We start from the raw sequence: 22,969 nt of genomic DNA on the forward strand, positions 1-22,969 counted from the left end.
ATATATCAGTGAATGGAAAATAATATACTCATTTAGTTTTAGGTAAGCAAGTGTGAGTTTTTAATAGACCGAATGAGCCCAAGTGTATGAATTTAGTGAGCATATTTTAATTCTAATGATTTAAATGATTACAGTTTGGGAATAAAACATGTAAAGCGATAATCCTATCCATACTTTCTATTTTCAAAAATTGTACTTTCCTAAGTATTAATTTTGAACAAGTCCAGAAATGACTAAGCTGTCATGACCTGTATGGGTGTGTAGAGGGCAATTATATTTAAGTAAAGGTGTGCATTTAAACTATCATGAAATGTTCTTGAGGATCCTCCTGTTCTGGGTTCATTTTCACAGAGTACTTTGCTGTAGTTTTGCCCCAGTTGTGCCGTTGGTCAGTTTGACCCTTTGCATTTTTGTGTGTGTATTCTGACTCTTGAATCAAATGGACATGCATTTTTGTATTTTTTAGTAATAGAATTAAGGTACATTGGGTTGAGGAAATGGAATTTTATGTGATTTGTGTGGTTTATTAAAAATACCTGACTTTTCACAGTGAACTAGGTATTGGTATTCCTATTTCATTATAAAATCTAGGATCAGGGAAATTAAATCACTGACCGCACGTCACAGAGCTGGTGAGTGTAAGACTTGCAGGTCACTGCAAGTCAATTTAGATGCTTGTGCATTAAGTGAATTTTTCTTTGCTTTGTTCATAAGTAAGCCACGATAAATATTTAATTGCTTTGTTTTCTTTTAGATTGAGGGCTGTGTTTGTTTTGTTAGTTTGACTGTTCTTCCTTTTTAAAAATTTTTTCCAGGGATGGTTTTCGATTTTCATCTCAAGAAGCTGCTTCTAGTTTTGGTGATGATAGACTACTAATAGAAAAATTTATTGATAACCCTCGTCATATAGAAATCCAGGTTGGTACATTTTAAGATGTTTTCTAATTATTATGACTTCAAAATAACATCATTTATTCCTATTGGAAACACATCCTTTCTTCCATTTAGAATGATTGTGAATCGTTCTGGTATGTTTCCATAACTTCAAAATAGAGAATGTACATAAATTGATCACTTCCCTTTGGAATTGGGTATACTTTTTGTCAGAGTGCCAGAATGTTGGTCAACAGAGGGAATGATATAAAAATCCTATAGGAACAAGCAGTCCCAAGATGGACCAGGCTGAATACATTGTGCCCAGAGGCTCATTAGCCCTCTTCTGAGACTGGCCATTTCAGAGATGTTTTTGTTTTGTTTTGTTTTTTAAGTGCTTCATCTGGATTCCTATTATTTCAGTTCACCAAATGTCTGCGTGGCTGGCCCACTGAGACAAGCATTCTTCTAGGAGCTGGTAGTAGAGAGATGAGTAAATGATTTCCTCTACTCAGGTTAAGATTTTAATCCCAACTGCTAAAGTGGTTGTGGGGAGTATGGATTTCAGCAGGACAAACTGGGTTTTCTGAAATGGCACACAGAGGATGATGATGTGTCCTGAATTGCCATTTTTGTCAGAATTGTCTTCATTCTATTTTACACATTAGGGCTATGAATTGAATTCAAATTGATAAAACATAAATATCAAATTTGAAATCATACTGAAATTTAGGTTATTATTTTCCTCATTTCAGTGTGAATAGAGAACCAGAAAACTAATAGGTTATTTGCTGCCCTTGCCCCTTCTGATGGGGCATAGTAAAAGTCCTAGGTTTTGTCATTGTGGTTTTGTTAAGTTTAATTTTCATTTTACATAGATATTATTTATGAGTAGAAAATCTTCATCTAGATCCTCAAATTTTCCAGAATGGGAAAAATGTGCAAACATACATAGTTAGTAGTTAAACATTTTTTTTTTTTAATGTTTGTTTATTTTTGAGAGAGAGAGAGAGAGACAGAGCATGGGCAGGGGAGGGGCAGAGAGAGAGGAAGACACAGAATCTGAAGCAGGCTTCAGGCCCTGAGCTGTCGGCACAGAGCCCGATGCTGGGCTTGAACCAACGACCCACGAGATCATGACCTGAGCCAAAGTCGGGACGCTTAACCGACTGAGCCACCCATGCACCCCATCAGTTAGTAGTTTTAAAATGTTGAATATAGTGTATTTATTTCTGAAGTTAGCAGGATTTTTTGTTGTTGTTGGTTTTTTTGTTTTTAGATGTTATAAATTGAGATAACACAGCTCTTCAGTAAAGTCCACAAATCTTGTGTACGCTTCAATAAAATTCTTGTGCACACATGGAAACCTGTATAGCAACCATCCAGATAGATAGAGAGATGGATAGATAGATAGATAGACATAAGATGTATAGCACATTTCTGTGGCATTAGAAGATTTCTTCATACCATTTCCCAGCCAATCCCTGCATTTCGCTACCAAAGTACCTGCTGTTCTGACCTCTAACACCACAGATTATTTTTGTCCTTAAACTTCATATAAATGAAATTATACAATATATATTTGGTTATACGTACTTGGCTTCTTTCACACAATATCATATCTTTGAGATTCTTCCATGAGGCTGTATGTTATTTATTCATTCTAAGAAATTGTTCTGCAGGGGCACCTGAGTGGCCCAGTTGGCCAAGCGTCTGACTCGTGATTTCTGTTCAGGTCATGATCCCAGGGTCGTGGGATCAAGCCCTGCATCAGGCTCCATGCTGAGTGTGGAGCTTAAGATTCTCTCTCTGCCCCTCTCTCTCGCTTGTACTCTCTCTCTTTCTAAAATAAAAAATAAATAAATCAGAATAAAAAAATAAATTGCTCTGTGATATTTCATTGTTTGAATAACCTGTAATTTATCCATTTTCTTGTTGGTGGGTCTTCTGGTTGTTGTCAGCTTTTTAATGCTGAATAAATTGCTGTGTCTTTTCATGGACATATATATTCTTTCAGATATACTGAGGAGAAATATTACTGGATTACATGGTAATGTTATGTTTAGTTCTAGTAAATACTGTAGTTGTCATATATTTGTATATATTTTTTATTTTTATACAAGTTTTTTTAAATGTTAGAGAGACAGACAGACACAACAAGTGGGGCAGGGGCAGAGAGAGGAGGGCAGAGGATCTGAAGTGGGCTCTGCGCTGACAGCAGCAAGTCTGACTTGGGGCATGAACTTATGAGCCATGAAGTCATAACCCGAGCCGAAGTTAGACGCTCAACTGACTGAGTCTTCCAGGCGCCCATATATATTTTTAATATATTTTTAATAAGCTTCACTCCCAGTGGGGGGTTGGAACTCACAACCCTTACATCAAGAGTTGTGTGCTTCACCAGTTGAGTCAGCCAGGTGCCCCTGTCCTTTATATATTTTGGATATTAACCCCTTATTAGATATATCATTTGCAAGTATCTTCTCCCATCGGTAGGTTGTCTTTTTGTCTTGTTGATGGTTTCCTTTGCTGTGTGAAAGCTTTTTATTTTGTGGTAGCCCCAATAGTTTATTTTTGCTTTTGTTTCCCTTGCCTTAGGGAACATATCTAGAAAAATGTTGCTGTGGCCGATGTCAGAGAAATTACTAGAATTTTTATGGTTTCATGTCTCACATTTCGGTCTTTAATTCATTTGGAGTTTATTTTTGTGTATGGTGTTAAAAAGTGGTCCATTTTCAGGGAGCCTGGGTGGCTCAGTTTTCACCTCAGGTCATGATCTCGTGATTTGTGAGATTGAGCCCCACATCAGGCTCTGTGCTTATGGTGTGGAGCCTGCTTGGGATTCTCTCACTGCCCCTCCCTAGCTCACGTGCCCTTGCTCTCTCTCACTGTCTCTCAAAATAAAATTAAAAAAAAAAAAGTGATCTAGTTTCATTCTTTTACATATAGCTGTCCAGTTTTCACAACACCATTAACTGAAGACACTATCTTTTCCCCCTCGTATATTCTTGCCTCCTTTGTCATAGATTAACTGACATAAAATCATGGGTTTATTTCTGGGCACTCTGGTTAGTTCTGTTGATCTATGTGTTTGTTTTTGTGCCGGTACCACACTATTTTGATTACTATTTGTAGTATATCTTGAAATCTGGGGTGGTGATACCTTTAAGCTTTGTTGTTCTTAAAATTGCTTTGACTACAAATTTTGGGATTATTTGCTTTTAGTCTGTGAAGAATGTTGTTGGTATTTTGTTAGGATTACATTAAATTTGTAGATGGCTTTGGGTACTATGGATATCTTAACAATATTCTTCCAGTCCATGAGCATGGAATAGCTTTACATTTGTTTGCGACATCTTCAGTTTCTTTCATCAGTATTTCATAGTTTCCAGAGTAAAGATCTTTCATCTTCTTGGTTATTTTATTCCTAAGTATTGTATTCTTTTTAATGCAATTATAAATGGAATTGTTTTCTTTATTTCTCTTTCTGCTATTTCATTATTATCATATGGAAATGTGGCTGATTTCTCTATATTGATTTTGTATCCTGCACCTTTACTGAATACATTTATTACTCCTAGTAGTGTTTTTGGTGGAGTCTTTAGAGTTTTCTATGTATGGTATCATGTGTCTGCAAATAGTGACATTTTAACTTCTTCCTTACCAGTTTGGATGCCTTTCATTGCCTGACTGCTGTGGCTAGGACTTACAGTATTTTGTTGACTAAACGAGGCAAGAATGGGCATCCTTGTCTTGTTTTTGATTTTGAGAAAAGTTCTTACTTTTTCACCATTGAGTATGGTGTTAGCTGTGGATTTTTTGCATCTGGCCTTTATTATGCTGATGTACGTTCCCTCTAAACCCACCTGAAGAGTTTTTATCATGAATGGATGTTGAATTTTGTCATGCTTTTTCTGTATCTGCTGAGATGATCATATGATTTTTTTTTTCATTTTGTTAATGTGGTTATCACACTGATTAATTTGTGAATATTGAACCATCCTTGCATCCCTGGAATAAATTCCACTTGCTCATGGTGAATGGTTCTTTTAATATATTGTTGAATGTGAAGGCCATCTTTGGATATGAGCTACCACAACCCATTCTTCAGGCCCTAATGATCATGTCCTTCCATAAGTAGAATATAAACATCTTCCTTTCAAGACCAGAATCTCTTTTTCAAACTTGGCCCTGCTATGGATGAGACTTCTTGTGTACAGCTCATTAAAAGCTGTTTTCCTGATGCAGAGACCTCTGTATTTAAAGACAGTTTGACGCCTCCTTGTCAAACTTGCAATGATGGGAGGAAAGGCTATGACACTGCAATAAGTAGCCCCATTCAACAAGGTTAAAAAAAAAAAAAAAGCTAGGCACACAGTATTTATTGGCTGTTACTTTTTTTTTTTTTTTTTGAGAAAGATACAGAGACCAAGTGGGGGAGGGGTAGAGTGAGAAGGAGACAGAATCTCAAGCAGGCTCCATGCTGTCAGCACAGAACCCAATGCCGGACTCAAACTTACTAACCATGAGATCATTACCTGAGCTGAAACCAAGAGTCTGATTCTTTTTTTTTTTTTTTTAATTTTTTTTTTCAACGTTTATTTATTTTTTTTGGGACAGAGAGAGACAGAGCATGAACGGGGGAGGGGCAGAGAGAGAGGGAGACACAGAATCGGAAACAGGCTCCAGGCTCTGAGCCATCAGCCCAGAGCCTGACGTGGGGCTCGAACTCACGGACTGCGAGATCGTGACCTGGCTGAAGTCGGACGCTTAACCGACTGCGCCACCCAGGCGCCCCGAGTCTGATTCTTAACTAATTGAGCCACTCAGGTGCCCCAGCTCTTATTTAGTATTTGAAAACCAGCAGTTGAAGTAGAGAGCTCTCATAGGAGTTTTTTTGTTGTTGTAATTCTTGGTGAGAGATGATGGCAACTTGGGCCAGGGTGTTGGTATTGGAGGTGAGGAAATGTGATTGAATTCTGGATACTCTGTGAAGGTAGACTAGATTTTCTAAAAGATCAGATGTGATGTATAAGAAAAAGTGTAAGACATCACAGATGGCTTTAGGGTTTGGGCCTGAGGAATTGGAAGACTGGGACTATCTTTTACTGAGGAAGGAAAAACTATGAGAGATGCATGTTTTAGGGAGGAAATCAGGGTGTGATGTTGGATAAATCACAGTTGAGATATCAAAGTGTAGGTACTAAGTAGACTGTTGGATATTTAAGTTTGTAATTTAGGGGAGATACTTGGGCTGTCCTTCCTGTAAGATCTTACAGGCAAAATTAATTCCCCCTTCTTTGTATTCCTCATCTGTCACTTATTTGTACTATTAGAAGACCATTTATTTTATCTTTGTCTGACTTTTCCAATAGACCAAGAAGTCCTTGAAGGCAGTTAGTAGGTCTTATTCACGTTTGGTTCCAACAACCAGGCCGATGTCTTTCACATTACCAATACTCTATAAAGCTTCGTCAAGTTGTGTTAAGTAATTATATATCTACATCAGCCTTTATTTTCATTAGTCGTGGCATATAATCTAGGTGATAATTTTAAACACAGGTGAAAGTGTTTTAAATAGGTAACAGTAATTACTTAAATAGGTAACAGATGTTGCTCTATCTGATCTGTGCTTGGAAGTTTTTTATTTTCCTCAATTTGCATTTATATGAGGTGATTTGTGCACACTATAAGGGACATTCAATGAAAAGTGAGCATTCCTTTCACCCTTGTCTCCAAGTCCCCTGGTTTCTGTCCCTAGAAGCAGGCACTGTTACTGTTTTTTGAATATCCTGCCATGGACTGTGAAGTATAGATATGTATGTCACTTACATGCATATAGATATGTATGAAGCACTTTTCAGTAGGCAGTATTTCTGGGAGATTTTTCCACATTGAGTACCTGCACATTGGTAAAGGGCTATATTAAAAAGTTTTTTGTTTTTTTTTAAATCATGATGGGGGGCAACTGGCTGGCTCAGTCAGTGGAGCATGCAACTCTTGATCTCAGGGCCCTGAGTTCGAGCCCCACATTAGGTGTAGAGATTACATTTTAAAAAAAATTCATGATGGATTTAAGGATTAACTTCCCTTACAAGCACTTTTTATTTAGATTGTCGGGTCACTTAGTTTCTTCATTTATTTAGTGGAATAAATCCTTGTCAAATTATTTTTGTTGAATGCTTAGGAAATGGCAAGACTTTATAAAAAGAACCAGGAGACTACACAGACTTCAGGGAAAAATAGATGTGATTCTATATATGAATCTAATATGTTATAGTTAGAAATATTTCTGAGAATTCTTGGTTATGGCTTAATTTCTTGGACGCAAAGTCTGCTTTCACTCCCTTGTCAACTAGAATGAAAAGAAGTAGAATAAATTTAGTGTTAAACTATTTTTCAGGTATGCTTCATGCAGCCACCTTTGAGTCTTAAAAATCAAATTCCAAATTTTTTGACATTTAATTACTGCAGTGTTTTCCTTTGCTTGGATCATTCTTAAGGTTTAGATAGGTTTTATTCCTAAAAATTAAGTTTGCATTCATATGTTAACTACTCATTTCATAGTTTGTTATACTTGCTGTAACCATGATCTTTTTTGATTTTATATTTTCAGCAGCCATATAAAATATTAAGATGATGCTATCTGCTATTTATAATGCGTAAGGAAACAGAGTGACTTGCCCAGAGAAGTGAGTTAAAATTGTTGCCTAGCCTAAGCCTTCTAGAGTAGCTTTTACTTCTGTGACCTTAACATATGCATTCAATAATAGTTATCTACTTCTTAATCATGAAAATATATTAATCTGTTCCTAAAAGCAAGCATTCTGTCCAAAAATATTAACCAAGAGCATGTTTTAGGGTTACCAGATTTAGCTGATAAGATACATATTAAATTTGAATTTCAGATAAACTGGTTTTTGTTTTGAAGTGAAGGTACGTCCTAGTAAGTATTTGGGACCTATTTTCTTTAAGATTTTTGGTTGTTTATTTAAAATTCAAATTCAACTGGCTATCCTGTTATTTTATCTGGCAGTTCCAGCTCATTTTTCAGTATTACAAATGGGAAAAATCATAATGTGTTACATGGTAACCCCAGACTTTTTATCACTTTCTATAACAAAAAAAAGCACATAACAACATCCATATATAAATAACAGACTACATATTGGATGTAAATAAGATAGTATTTCTTGATCAACAGGTATTTAATGATGTTAAAAACAAACCGATGTTTGTGATAACAGTCATGGTTTTCCTAAAGCATCACTGATACCTAGAACATATATTCCCCTTTATTGAAACTCAGTTTCCTTCACAAAATTTGTACAATTGATGTGGTATTTCCCCTAGTACATTGGAAATGTAACATGAGAATTTTTTCCTCAAGTCTTTTAAAACATTTTAGTGAGTTTTTGGGGTTGTAAATAGTTTTCCTCTATTAACATCAACCAAAAGAGAAACATATTTGAGAGGTACATGTGTTTTGTGAGGTGTGCTTGGTAAAAACCAATGGTTGTTGCATGGTGAAAATGTTAATTGGGCACATACTCTATAGGTTTGGCAGTATAATTTTTCAAGCGGTGTACTCTGTCAGGTTTTAGGTGATAAACATGGGAATGCTTTGTGGCTCAATGAAAGAGAATGCTCAATTCAGCGAAGAAATCAGAAAGTGGTGGAGGAAGCACCCAGGTAAGAGTTTCTCTCAGTGAGCATTTATAACAGACTGATTTTGTTTCTTACATTCCTTTCCCATTTTACTGGCTAAAATTGCTTTAATTGCAGTTTGGTAGACATGGTATGATTCTATTGATGTGTATTTTTATAATTAAGAATTTGCCACTTCAGCTTCCTCAGTACTTAGTGCATGACACGTGAGAGAGTTCTTGGGAAAGAAAGGTGGGGTTTTGTTAGAGGAGAGAGTTGGGTGGATAGCCAGCTATGACTTCCACAGGCTTCTAGGGAATAGACCCTGCTAGTGTTTCCAGTCATGTGGAATGTCCATGATCTTCTGTTGGTGAAAGTTTCATAAAGTTGATCCTGAAGTTTTTAAATTTATCTTACCATGAAGAGGCTTCTGGAGCATAATTTTTAGAGATTTCTTGATTTATCAGCACTCTTTCATGCACTTCTCCAAGCCACCTTTAGATGTGTTGAATATAGCAATTTCATGGAACTTCATGTCTAATTTGATGCTAGGTTGGTATTTGTATATATCCAAGTTGTCTCTTAGTCCTTAAAAATCCCACTTGAGTGTACATTGTTATTTTTAATAACCAGGCGATAAGGAGTATAGCCAATTATAACTTTGTCATAGCCAGTGTGCCTTGATATATGTGTATAGTTTCTGTAAAAAGTAGATGTGGCTATGAGCAGATTTTTAGTCACAGGGTAATGGCAAAAAGCAAATCCTACTTCATTTATAATGGTTTTAATTTATTTACTTTTAACGTGTATTTATTTTTTAAGGAGAGAGACAGAACATGAGCAGGGGAGGGGCAGAGAAAGGAGGAGACACAGAATCCGAAGCAGGCTCCAGGCTCTGAGCTGTCATCATAGAGCCCGTCCTGGGGCTCAAATTCAAGAGCCATGAGCTAAAGTTGGGCGCTTAACTGACTGAGCCACCCAGGTGCCCCTGGTTTTTAAATATATGGTATAGTATAGTGGTTTTAAAACATGGTTCCCAAGTTTTTTGCCACTTCTCCTGTTGAGGAGTAGGGGTAGGGATCTGTGTACCTTCCCCCTGGTTTTGTGTTCTGTGACTGTTTGAGCAATAGTCTGTGTAGAAGTGATGCTGCCTGAAGGGGCCTTAGGAAACTGCCAGCTTCCACTTCTGTTTTCTTGGGACGCTTAGCTTGAAGAACAGCCCACTGCAGCCTGCACATGGCCTACCCCTGTCTCATGGCCCAGGATCAGGATGTAAGAGGGAAGGAAGAAGAAAAGGCAAAAGCAATGTTTATCTGTATCTTTAGGAAGGATCCCTAAATTTACCCGTGCTAACTTGGTGGTGATCTGGAGTTAGGCACTTTGCTGGGAAGTTGGGAAAAGTCTTTTTTTTTTTTTTTTAATTTTTAATGTTTATTTTTGAGAGAGAGACACAGAGAGAGAGAGAGAGAGAGAGAGAGAGAGAGAGAGAGCGCGCACACATGTGCAGGGAAAGGGCAGAGAGAGAGAATCGGAAGCAGGTTCCAGGAGCCTGATGTAGGGCTCAAACCCACGAGCCGTGAGATCATGACCTGAGCCGAAGTCGGATGCTTAACCGACTGAGCCACCCAGGCACCCCGGGAAAAGTCTTTTTTAAATTAAGTAACTGTGTGTCCTGCTAAAATTCTTCTAGTTGTGTAGAAGGGGACAAGGATTCCTGGTAGAATAATAGTAGTCTCTGACACACTGCTTTTATAATTTGGTGCTATCTTCTTATTGCTTCTAATATAACTAATTTTTTATTTAAAATTCACTCAGGTTTTACCTGGGGGAAAAAACCTTTCACAGACTAGGAACCTTGAATCATTATTTTTGTCTCATTTCTCTCTCTTTCTCTGGAAATGTAAGTTTTTGTTTGAACTCACCTATTCATTGAGAGAAAAAAAGGAACATTTAAAGCCATAGGAACCAAAAAGAAAACAAAAACAAACAAAAAAAAATGGGAACTGATCATTATGCTTGATAGGTATTTGTATATTATTATTTGTGAAATAGTAAAGTAAGTGTAATATGTAGGTTTCAGTTTCTAGATTTTGACTTTACTGCTGTGTTTTATTTGAGTGCAGTGATGAGGTTGCTTATCGCTCTGAGTATTTTTTACTTTACAGTTTATTGAAGACATTTCAGGTTTATTTGCCTGCTGGAGGGTTATTTTGGTATTGTGAAACAAAAGTTTTGAGGATTTATTAGATGTACAATGAGTTCTTGTTATATGTGGTAGTTATGTTTTATAGAGTCCTTGTGAACACTGAATTAGTGAATACTGAAGCGTTGTTCCTAGGGGAGACCCAGAATTACGTTCTGTGAGCCTCTAGTTGGGTCATTTTAATCCCTACATAACCTTGATGAAAATGTCCTGACATAACCTTGTTTTATGTGTGTTCCTGTTGAAAGACACCTTGCTAAATGCATGTTGTTGATTCATTGATACTGATCTCATAGCCCCAGTCGGCAGTGCTGTAACACATGCCGGAAGGTAGTTCATCCACCACATGTGTTCTTCCGAAGGCACATCTCATGCTCTGGTTTCTCTTCAAATCGCATAAATCTTTCGCCTTTTACTGAAGGCACATCTCCCAATTTTAGCTTGCGAAAATTTGAATATGTGTGTTTAAGTTTTACTAGTTGGAAACAACTACTTGTGCTAAAACTGATGGAAGTTGCAGCATAATGTGGAAAGTTCAAATACTAGTTTTATGAAAAATCTAAAGCTGACTTATTTAAACATGTTAGGCTTAATAACACAAAAAGCACATGTTATAAACACTTGTAAAGCATATAATATAAAATCTTAAATTGATAGAGATCATACCTGAGTAAACTCTAAGAAAATTTTTATACGGTGCACACAAAAGATTACTTTTGTTCAAAATGTTGATTAATCTTTCTGTATTGGCAGCATTTTTCTGGATTCTGAGACTCGAAGAGCGATGGGAGAACAAGCCGTAGCTCTCGCCAAAGCAGTAAAATATTCCTCTGCTGGAACCGTAGAATTCCTTGTGGACTCAAAGAAGAATTTTTATTTTTTGGAAATGAATACGAGACTCCAGGTAACTGTTTTTCATTCCTCACCATGCCTCTATACTTGACCCTCTTCTCCCACCTTTTTGTTTTCATGAAACTTACAAGTCAACTTCATAAAGTCCTAAAGATTTCATGTTTATGCTTGTGCTAAGACATGTGTTGGGAATGACAGATAACTAACAGGGTAATTTAATGGTCAGTGTCTAGGCCTTCTGCTTTGTTACCGTTAATACTCCATATTGGAAATTTCACTTGGGTTTTTTCCCCTAACCTCTCTTGATGACCTGTATTAGTCAGGGTTCATGTGCTGTTGAGAGAACTGCTGTGGGTGTGATAAACAGAAAGGGATTAAGTGCTTACAAATCTTTGGAAGAGATGGAGGGAGGAAAGGTCCCTAGAGTAACTTTCAGGAATGGCTCTCAGAACTAGACCAACCAGCCTGGCTTCTAGAGGAACTGCCACCATGATGAGGTTGAGAAGTCAGGCTGCCACCCTGGAACTCTTTTTTTTTTTTTTTTTCTTTTCTTTTTTTTCTTTTAACTTGTTTTATTTTTTATTTTTTAAAATTTACATCCAAATTAGTTAGCATATAGTGCAACAATGGTTTCAGGAGCAGATTCCTTAGTGCCCCTTACCCATTTAGCCCAGCCCCCCTCCTACAACCCCTCCTGTAACCCTCAGTTTGTTCTCCATGAGTCTCTTCTGTTTTGTCCCCCTCCCTGTTTTTATATTATTTTTGTTTCCCTTCCCTTATGTTCATCTGTTTTGTCTCTTAAAGTCCTCATATGAGTGAAGTCATATGATTTTTGTCTTTCTCTGATTGACTAATTTCACTTAGTATAATACTCTCCCAGTTCCATCCACATAGTTGCAAATGGCAAGATTTCATTCTTTTTGATTGCCGAGTAGTACTCCATTGTATATATATGTGTGTGTGTGTGTGTGTGTGTGTGTGTGTGTGTGTGTGTGTGTATACATACTGCATCTTCTTTATCCATTCATCCATCGATGGACATTTGGGCTCTTTCCATACTTTGGCTATTGTTGATAGTGCTGCTGTAAACATGGGGGTGCATGTGTCCCTTCGAAATGGCACACCTGTATCCCTTAGATAAATGCCTAGTAGTGCAATTGCTGGGTCGTAGGGTAGTTCTATTTTTAGTTTTTTAAGGAACCTTCATACTATTTTCCAGAGTGGCTGCACCAGCTTGCATTCCCGGTGGAATTCTTGACATTAGGGACATACTTCCTCTGTTCTAGTCAAGGTCTAGGAGGACTGGTGGCTTTTATTCCTTCTTCCCCTTTTTCTTTTATTTAAGCTGTAAACTAAAATACACATTCAGAAAAGTACATAAAACACAAATTTAAAGTTGAAAAATTACTATAGCAAAAACCCATGGAAGCATCAAGTGGATCTTGAAGAACCAAAATGCCAGCTTCTTACACCCCCTGCCCAACTTCTTCCCCTTCTAAGGATCCCCCATCCTTCTAGACCTATTTCCTATTCTGACTGAATCCCGACTGAATCAGCCAGGATCATGTGATATGTAACTTTTTATACCTTGCTTCTTTTTTCAACATGATAAGATTACACTGTGGGATTGGATTTCATTTATTATGGCAGAATTTATGGTATCTAGATGCGTTTCAGACCAATGTTGTAAATATTTGTTGAGTTTGTGTAAGTATTTACCTTAGCAGTTGTTGCTTAAAACTTAAGATACTTGTGTTTGAAATCACTTTTTTAGCCTGTAGTTTATTGGCGTGAATATCTTTAAGAGTGACAGAATTTTGCGTTTTGGAGATTAATTTGATTTTGATTAAAAATAATGTCTTTGTAACGAAGTATGTCTAATTAGATAATTAGCTGGGAAATCACGTTTTTTATTAAAATGGAGACTTTATCATATCATGATGAGAATACTAGTTTGTAATATGATTTCTGAAGGGAATTTAAAGTGACTACAAGACATTTGTATCTTATTCCAGACACAAGAGCTACTAGATTGTTTAGGGTAATTATCAGAATTTACAAAATTAATAACAAGTGTTGTCTTCAGGACACTTTATTCCTGTGTGTGTGTGTGTGTGTGTGTGTGTGCGCACGCGCGCATTTTATTTGTTCCTGGCTCATTTATCTCAATCTGAAAGTTTTTCCAAGTTGGCCCCCCCATGGTTGTTTTGGTATAAGACCTCTGAAAGTTGGTATTATGTCAAATGATGCTATGCAGTTGATCAAAGTCATTAACTACTTATGTTTAAAGTTTATGTCTTAGATAGCTTGTCAGCAAGTTCTGTTCTGTACTCCCAGAAAAAAATTATAAATGAATTTAAAAAATTAATTTTGTGACAAGCTTTACCTTATTATATCTGATAGTACCTAATTTTATGCTATTTAATATCACACTTTCATCCATTTGTGTTTCCCATTTAATGTTTTATTATTATTTTTTTATGTGTGTTGACTTCCAGTGACTGTAATCCTATCAGTTATCAGACAAATTAATTTTGATTTTCTAGAAGCATGTGTGTTGGGATATTTCTTGGTGGAAGCTGTAACTGAATGGGAACATGAAAAAAGAACCTTGAATTTCATCGTATTCAGAAAGCCATTCTTACATATTTCAGAGACTTCTTTCTGATATTTAAACAATTCAAATGTTCTTGTAATAGATTTTCTCTTTCAAATTTCTTTACTAACCTTAAATTATAGTACTTAAGGCACATTCACCAAATTCTTTATCTTCTAAGATACATGTTATCTCTAATTAGTGTTTCATTTTGAGCCTGGAGGGCTATAATTTTCTGTGTTCTTTTTTTTTGTTTGTTTTGTTTTCTTCCTTGAAATATCTTGATTGGGCTATCACTTTTTCCAGCTTCAGAACTTAACACGCTTTTTTCTGGTTAACAGAAATGTGAGTAGCATCACATTGCTTGATTGATTTATTTATTTATTTATTTATTTATTTATTTATTTATTTATTTTGGGGGGGAGCGAAATTTGAAATACAGATACAGTTTCTCCTTAAAGAGGTGCGACACTGAGAAAGTCACCAGTTTTGGTGCATGAATGCTTGGTTCAGTTGACTGGCTTTGTTCTCAGTCTGGTCAGAATTTGTATGTCAGAATTATCTATGCTGTCCTTGTATATGTTTGATTGTTTTCACAGTCATTAGTTTTCTGTTGCTTAATGAAAAAATTCAAATGCTTCCCCGTTACGGTTCCTTTTTTCTGTATCCTCCACCTTCCCTCAGAGTGCTCTTTCCTGCCACTGTTATTCTTGATATACTAGTTAGGAGAGAGTCCTTTCTTTCCCAAGTGTGCTATTCAGTGTGACCTCTGTGTACCTTTATCATGTCATTCCTTTTGCTTGAAATGCCTCATTTCCTGTAGTAGAAGCTCACATATACATCTACTCACACACACATACCTGTATAGATGTTTCCTTCTCTCCTTACGGAAGACCGAAAAAGGTGATTTTGTTAAAATGCCATTTTAATTAACGAAATTGTATGTAATTCTGCTTGAATAGTTTTAGTTTCGTATCTTAATGATAAAACTAAGAATTGGCAATATTTGGTTTAAAAAAATTCCAAATGGTTCAAAAGAGTATACATTGGAAAAATAACTCTCCATACCACATTTTTATCTCAACCATTTTATTTTCCTCTGGAGGCATCCTTTGTTTTACTTAACAATGCATCTTTGGTAGTGTTCCATATCTAACTTAAAGCATTATCTTCTTTTTTTATGATTTTTAACATTTAGTTGTAGCTGTACAGTCCTAGAATTTCACCAGTTTCCTGTTGGCAGTTTTTCCAGGATTTTGCTATCACAAATATTGCGATTATGAATGATCCTGTACATCATCATTTTGCACATGTGGAAGTAGAATTGCTGGGGAAATGTGAGCTTTAGTAATTTAATTAAGTATTATTGGTGTCTTTTATAGGAGAGCTTATTTCTTTATTCCCTGACCAAAAGGATCTTTGACTTTCTGCCTTTGTCTAATAGTGAAAAATAGCATCTCATTTTCATTTTCCTTCTTATGAGTGAGGTTGAATTTTTCTTCATAGACTGATTCACATTCCCTTTTCTTTGAATTGACTATTAGATCCTTAGCCTTTTGTTATTGTAGGTGTCCTTTATTTTTTTTAGGCAATAGGCATTTGTGATATTTAAAAAAAATTTTTTTTTTAATGTTTTATTTTATCTTTTTTGAGACACAGAGAGACAGAGCATGAACGGGGGAGGGTGAGAGAGAGAGGGAGACACAGAATCTGAAACAGGCTCCAGGCTCTGAGCTGTCAGCACAGAGCCTGACACGGGGCTCGAACTCACGGACTGCGAGATCATGACCTGAGCCGAGGTTGGCCGCTCAACCGACTGAGCCACCCAGGCGCCCCGGCATTTGTGATATTAAGAGGAAGCAATGCTCTGTGAATATTTTTCACCTTTCTATAGAGTGAGGGCTTGCCTTTTTTTTTTTTTTTTTTAAGTTTACTTATTTATTTTGTTAGAGAGGCATAGAGAGGGGGAGAGAGAGAATCCCAAGTAGGCTCCTCACTGTCAGCACAGAGCCGAATGCGGGGCTCAAACCCACAAACTGTAAGATCGTGACCTGAGCCAAAACCGAGTCAGACGCTCAACCGACTGAGCCACCCAGGAGCTCCCCTAGAGTGAGGGCTTTCTAGTCAAAGAAAGACCGTTCGTGCCTAGATTGAAGGATAGTGACTTTAAGACAGAACTGGAGAGAGTCTTATTTTTCCTCAGAGCCATTTGAATTTCCCCTTCCCTCAGAAAGATAGGTGTACATTAGAGCCAGGTTGGCTCGCTCTCCTCAGGGTCAAGGAAGGGCAGATATGGCAGCAACTCTTACATAAGCCCTGAGTTTAATAGTTTTGGGGTTCCTCTCCTGTGCTTCTTACTCTTCTGCATGCGTAGGGAAATAAGGCCTTTATCACATTGCCTTATATGGAATTGAGATGTGGGGAATAGTGCTAACATGTTCTATGAGTAAATAATTGGTTTCTTCTCCCATCTACAAACCATTTGTTTCTTGGCAAGATTACCAAATAAATGTGGATTAAAACAAAACAAAACAGGTGTGATTTGTTATTTTTCCTTCTTCACCTCTTGCCTCTTTGACTTGGTATATTGTTTTTTCTTCCTATGTAGATATTTTTTGTTTTAAGTCTTACACTTGCATTTTAAATCTCTTATTTTTGGTGTTACAACATACTTAGGCTTTTCCTACTCATCATAAATTAAATATTTTTCTTACATGTTTTCTTTTAGTACTTCATCTTTCCTGGTGAAGTTTTCACTTCATCTGGAATTTGATTTTATCTGTTTAAAAAATGGCTACCTGATTGTCACAACCATCTTGGAATAATTTTTCTTTAATGTAGTAATTGGAAGTTACCTTAATTTTATTTATTTATTTTTTTTTTTAAATTTTTTTTTTCAACGTTTATTTATTTTTGGGACAGAGAGAGACAGAGCATGAATGGGGGAGGGGCAGAGAGAGAGGGAGACACAGAACCGGAAACAGGCTCCAGGCTCTGAGCCATCAGCCCAGAGCCCGACGCGGGGCTCGAACTCCTGGACCGCGAGATCGTGACCTGGCTGAAGTCGGACGCTTAACCGACTGCGCCACCCAGGCGCCCCGGAAGTTACCTTAATTTTATCATGAATTCTCATATGTGTGTAGATCTGTTTTCTTTTTTAACCTTTCTGTTTAATCATGTGCTAGTACCACACTGTTTGGGATGTTGTATCTCTGTGTTATAACACAATATCCAGCAGGACTGTTCCTTTCTCATTACTCTTATTTTTTTATATGATGTTTTAGAATTCGCTTATTTCGTTTATATTTAACCAAAGAAAAAGATTAAAATGATGAAATTGCTGAACTATTAGATAAATGTTTCTAATTTTCCAGAGATATTAAGTCCTTAAAAGATGTTCTTAATAAGAAAAATGGTTATTAAAACCATTTATGTTTTTGTCATCATATTTCTTCATACTTTAATTTGAAAGAATATATTGTTTCCCTTTTACAAAAATGAATGGAAATTGGCATATTTATATTTAATTCTGCTGTCTTTTCCCCCTAACTCTTCATTTTTGCTATTTTTATTATTAGTTTTATATTACTGTAACATTTCTGTAGCAGAACTCTCCTAGTGTCTTCCCTTTTTGTATTTTAACTTGTTTTTATGGTCACCAGCAGCATCTTTCCATAGCCTCATGGTTAATCAGTTCTTCATTTTGATTCATCTTATGGTTATATGTTCTTCTTTTTCTTTCTTTTAAAAGAACTTATTTTTGAGAGGTATCCATGGTGTATTTTTTGAGTTCTTAGATGGGTGGTAAGGTTGTCTTTATAACTGAAAAATTTCCTTTCACCTGGGTATAAAATTCTGGGGTTTGAGATCGCTGAATTAGCATGTTACTGGACTTTTTAACTACCAAAATTCACTAAGAAAACAGAAAGAAAGAAAGGAAGAAAGAAAGAGGAAAAGGAAATAGAGAAAGGAGAGATGAGAAATCACTTGGAAGAGAGAAGGCTCTTTAAACTGATCTGTGTGGGGAACTACAGCTGTAGGGAGGGAACAGCCAGTGCTGCTAGGGAAAGAAGAGCAGGAGGAAAGCTCTTGCTTGTCCTTTGCTTTTGTTTAGGGACAGTTATTGCCCCTCCCTCACAAGGGAGCCTCGTATTGATGGCTCTGACCAATTTGAATTAATTTAGCTGATTCTTTTAATATTTTTTATATCTTTTTAATCACTACATGTACACAGGACTTTCTTGATTTTCCATTTTCTTCTGTCAGCATCTCACTTTGTCCACCCCCTCTGCACAAATGCACATTTCCCATCTTTCTAGTCTACTATGTCATGATTTGGGTTAGCTCAGTGTTTGGGATTTTATTATGACCACAGTGTGAACACTATTCACAGCAGTCCTGTTGTCACCTAAGATTACTTTCACTTTCCTGCACCAGTTTTTCCTTACTGTTAAAAATTGTCTTTGTTTGCTTAGTTTTCTGTGTGCCTATCACTTATTTATCCAAAAACTTGTCCCATGTTTAAGTATTTGCAAGCACGTTGAGTTTTCTGTCAGTTTTACTTTTTGGTAGAAATAGTTGTTTCCTTTTGACTTACTGTAGTCTGGAGTGGTTGCCTTCTACATTTGCATTTTGACTTTTTAGCTGAGATTTCCCTACTTTGTCCTGAAGATTCCTTACACTTCCCTTTTTTGGATCTCTTTTCTCTTGGATTTTTGTCGTAAACATTCGTTTATTCCCTTTTTTCCTGGAACACGTCTTTAAAAGGTAGCTTCCTAAGAACTAGTGCACAGGACCTAAATTATATGAGAATTTGCATGAGTGCAGATGACTCTGTATTAACTTATTGTGGGGAAAAAACCCAGTAGTTTTTATTGTGGTGTAATGTGCATATCATAACATTCATCCATTTTAAGTATACAAACTCAGTAGAGTGAATGTTTGTATCCCTCCAAAATTCGTATGTTAAAACATAACTCCCAAGGTGATGGTATTTGGAGGTGAGGCTTTTGGGAGGTGATTAGGTTACGAGGGTGGAGGCCTCACTAATGGAATTTGTGACCTCGTAAAAGAGACCCTAGAGAGCAACCTTCTCCCTTCTGTCATGTGAGGACAGAGTGAGAAAGAAGACTCCCATGTATGAATTGGAAAGTGACTCTCATCAGACATTGCATTGGCTGGCACCTTGATCTTGGACTTCCCAACCTCAGAACTGTGAAAAATAAATTTCTGTTTTTTATAAGCCACCCAGTCCATGTTATTCTGTTACAGCGTCCCAAATGGACTAAGACAAGTCAATAAAATTTAAATAAATATACAGAGTTGTGCTACTAACATCAGAATCATTCTATAGAACATTTCTATCACCCCATAAAGTTACCTGTGCACATTTGAAGCCATTTCGTTTCTTTTTTAAAAGATTTTATTTTTTTAAAGTAATCTCCACACCCAATGTGGGGCTCAGATTCACAACCCCAAGATCAAGAGTTGGATACTGTAATGACTGAGCTAGCCAGGTACCCCTGTAGTCATTCCTTTTTACATCCCCACTCCCAGACAACAGTTAATTTACTTTGTTTCTGTAGTTTCCATATTTTATATTTCTGGACACTTTGTATACGTGAGATCAAACAATATATGGTCTTTTGTGTCTGACGTCTTAGCATGTTTTTGAGGTTTATTTATGGTGTAGTGTGTTTCAGTAGTCTGTTTTAATTGCTGAATAGTATTCCATTGTGTGGATATCCTATATTTTACTTCCCTACTTATAAGTTTGTGGATATTTTAATTGCGCCCACTTTTTGGCTGTTGTGAATAATGCTGCTATGATGATTGAGGTATAAGAGTTTGGACAAATTATTTAATTACTCTTGGGTAGATACATAGAATGGAATTGTTTGTTGTGTGGTAAATTATCAAACTGTCCAGCTGTCTAAACAGCTGTAAAGTGGCTGCACCATTTTACATTTCCATAAATAATGTGTAAGAGTTTCAGTTTCTCTACATTTCCATATCCTTCTGAATAGGTACTTTTTAATTGTCTTTTTCATGATAGCCATTCTAGTGGATACAAAATGCTATCTCTTTGGGGTTTAATTTGCTATTCCCTAATGCTTAGTGATATCAAATCTCTGGGTGCTTATTGGTCAGTCATGTTATCTCCTTTAGTTAAAGTGTCTAATCATATCCTTTGCCTAATTTTAAATTGGTTTATCTTATTATTACTGAGCTGTGGAATTATTATTTTTTTTAAAGATTTTATTTAAGTTATCTCTACACCCAACGTGGGGCTCAAACTCACAACCTTGAGATCAAGAGTTGCACACTCCACTAACTGAGCCAGCCAGCTGCCCCTGTAAGAATTCTTTATACATTCTTGATACAGATATGCAATTTCTAGGTATTTTCTCCCAGTTTGTGGCTTGTCTTTCTATTTTCTTAATGGTGTCTTTTGAAACATAAGTTTTTTACCCATTAAAGCCCAGTTTACTATTTTTTCCTCATTTATGGATTGTGCTTTTGGTATCGTACCTGAGCATTCTTTGTCTAACCTGAGGTCACAAAGACTTTCTCCTGTGTTTTTTTCTAGAATTTTGAGTATAGAATTCTGGATTAGAATTAACTTTCTGTTAGCGTCTTGAAGACCTTTTTCGGCTTTCTTTTAGTTTCGACTTTTGATATTGAGATGTATTCTGATTCTTGACCATTTGTTTAAAAATTTTTCTCCCTCTTGGGGCGCCTGGGTGGATTAGTCAGTTAAGTGTCTGACTTTAGCTCAGGCCATGATGTCACAGCTCATGGGTTCGAGCCCCGCATCAGGCTCTGTGCTGACAACTTAGAGGCTGGAGCCTACTTCAGATTCTGTGTTTCCCACTCTCTTTGCCCCTCCCCTGCTCACACTCTGTCTCTCTCTCCTTCAAAAATAAATATTTAAAAAATTAAAAAAAAAAATTCTCCCTCTAGAAATTTGCAAGATCTTACCTTTGTCTCTAGTTGTGGCCAAAACTGTTAGTTGTCTACCAATTACTACTAATAAGGAAAAATAGCTTTTATCTTTTATTAGCGTTGTGAATTCTTTTGATACTTTTGCTTTATATTCCTATAATAAATTTTAATTAGACATAATGATTTTCCTTTTGGTGTTTTACTGGATTTTGTGAGCTAATTATAATGATTTTGAATTTTTACTTTTTAAAATACTGTCTTTACCAGACTTAATATTATATGTATTTTTTGAAACTGTGAGAATATTGTATAGGTAATAGGCATTATGTGTTCCTTAAATATTAAAACTCAGATGTGAATCCATTTGTATTGGTATCTTTCTCAGTGGTAGGTCTTTAAACAACTTTCTAATTCCTTTTGTGGTAGACTGTCCATACTTTATGAGGTAATATGATCTATTCATAATCAAGATTATTGAAGGTTAATGATTTATTCATGTTCTTCTAGATTTTTTTAACTACTTTTTAAGTGTATTTATTTATTTTGTGTGTGTGTGAGAGAGCATGAGCAGGGGAGAGGCAGAGAGAAAGGGAGACAATCTCTCAGCGCAGAGCCTGATGTGGAGCTCAAACTCATGAACCATGAGATCATGACCCGAGCTGAAGTTGGATGCTTAACCAACTGAGCCACTCAGGTGCCCGAGTTCTTTTTTTTTTTTATTGGATCTATTTGATTTAGAAAGAGATACATAGAATTTCTCATCATAATTAAAAAAAATAGGGATGCCTGGGTGGCTCAGTTGGTTAAGTGTTTGGCTCAGGTCATGACCTTCACGGTTTATGGGATTGAGCCCTGTATTGGTTTCCATGCTGACAGCCTTGAGCCTGCTAGGGATTCTTGCTCTCCCTCTTTTTCTGCCCCTCCCTCACCTTCTCTCTCAAAAATAAGTAAGTAAATAAATAAAAATATATTTTATCTTTTAGAGAAGTTTTAGGTTTACAGAAAGATGAGTAGGAAGTACAAAGAGTTCCTATATACCCTTTTACCCATCCAGCCTTAGTTCCCCCTATTATTAATGTTTTGTATTAGTGTGGTATATTTGTTACAATCGATGAACCAGTGTTGACACATTGTTATTAACCAGTAATTTACATTAGGGTTCATTCTTGGTGTTGTACATTCAGTGGGTTTTGACACATATTTGATGACATGTATCCACCATTACAGTGTCATGCAGAGTAGTTTCACTGCTCTAAAAATTCTTGCATTCAGGACCTTCTTGCATTTCTTCCCTTGGCTCTTTCCCTCTTTCTTATTTCTTTCCTTCCCCACCCGCCCCCATCCCTTCCTTCTTTTTCTTCCTCCATGTGTCAGTTTTTCTGTCTCTTTTATGCATGGTAATTGTCAAACATACAGAAGTCCTAAGAAGAGCAAGAGTGGTATGGTAAAGTCCCGTGAATCTGTAACCTAGCTTTGTGTTTACTTTGCTCATATTGTTTTATATAAGCCTTGCTTTTGTCCCTTTTAGTTGGAGTATTTTAACAAAAATCTCAGACATTATGTAATTTCATCTGTTACTACTTCAGTGTACATCTATATTCATTTTACAGCAAGTTGTCCTTGCATTTTAAGCAATGTTTACTTTGCATATTTATCTATATATCTATATCTATGTATGGTAGGTATATGTTTATGACATTTTACTTGCATTGTGTACCTTGTATCATTATATCATATCTTTGTCTTGTTTAAAGGGTTTAATTAAAAAAAATTTTTTTTAACATTTATTTTTGAGGGAGACAGTGTGAGAAGGGAAGGGGCAGAGAGACAGAGGGAGACACAGAATCTGAAGC

General features: G+C 36.4%; 1 protein-coding gene across 1 annotated transcript in view; it reads left to right on the top strand.

Moving 5' to 3' along the window:
• The window catches only part of PCCA (propionyl-CoA carboxylase subunit alpha), a 422,256-nt gene that overhangs the window by 159,927 nt on the left and 239,360 nt on the right, over positions 1-22,969 (top strand). The window contains 3 exon segments of the mRNA XM_030313554.1: positions 816-918; positions 8,471-8,565; positions 11,477-11,627. Of these exon segments, the coding sequence (XP_030169414.1) occupies positions 816-918; positions 8,471-8,565; positions 11,477-11,627 (349 nt within the window).

Source organism: Lynx canadensis, chromosome A1 (assembly GCF_007474595.2).
Source record: "Lynx canadensis isolate LIC74 chromosome A1, mLynCan4.pri.v2, whole genome shotgun sequence".
Classification (NCBI taxonomy): Eukaryota; Metazoa; Chordata; class Mammalia; order Carnivora; family Felidae; genus Lynx; species Lynx canadensis.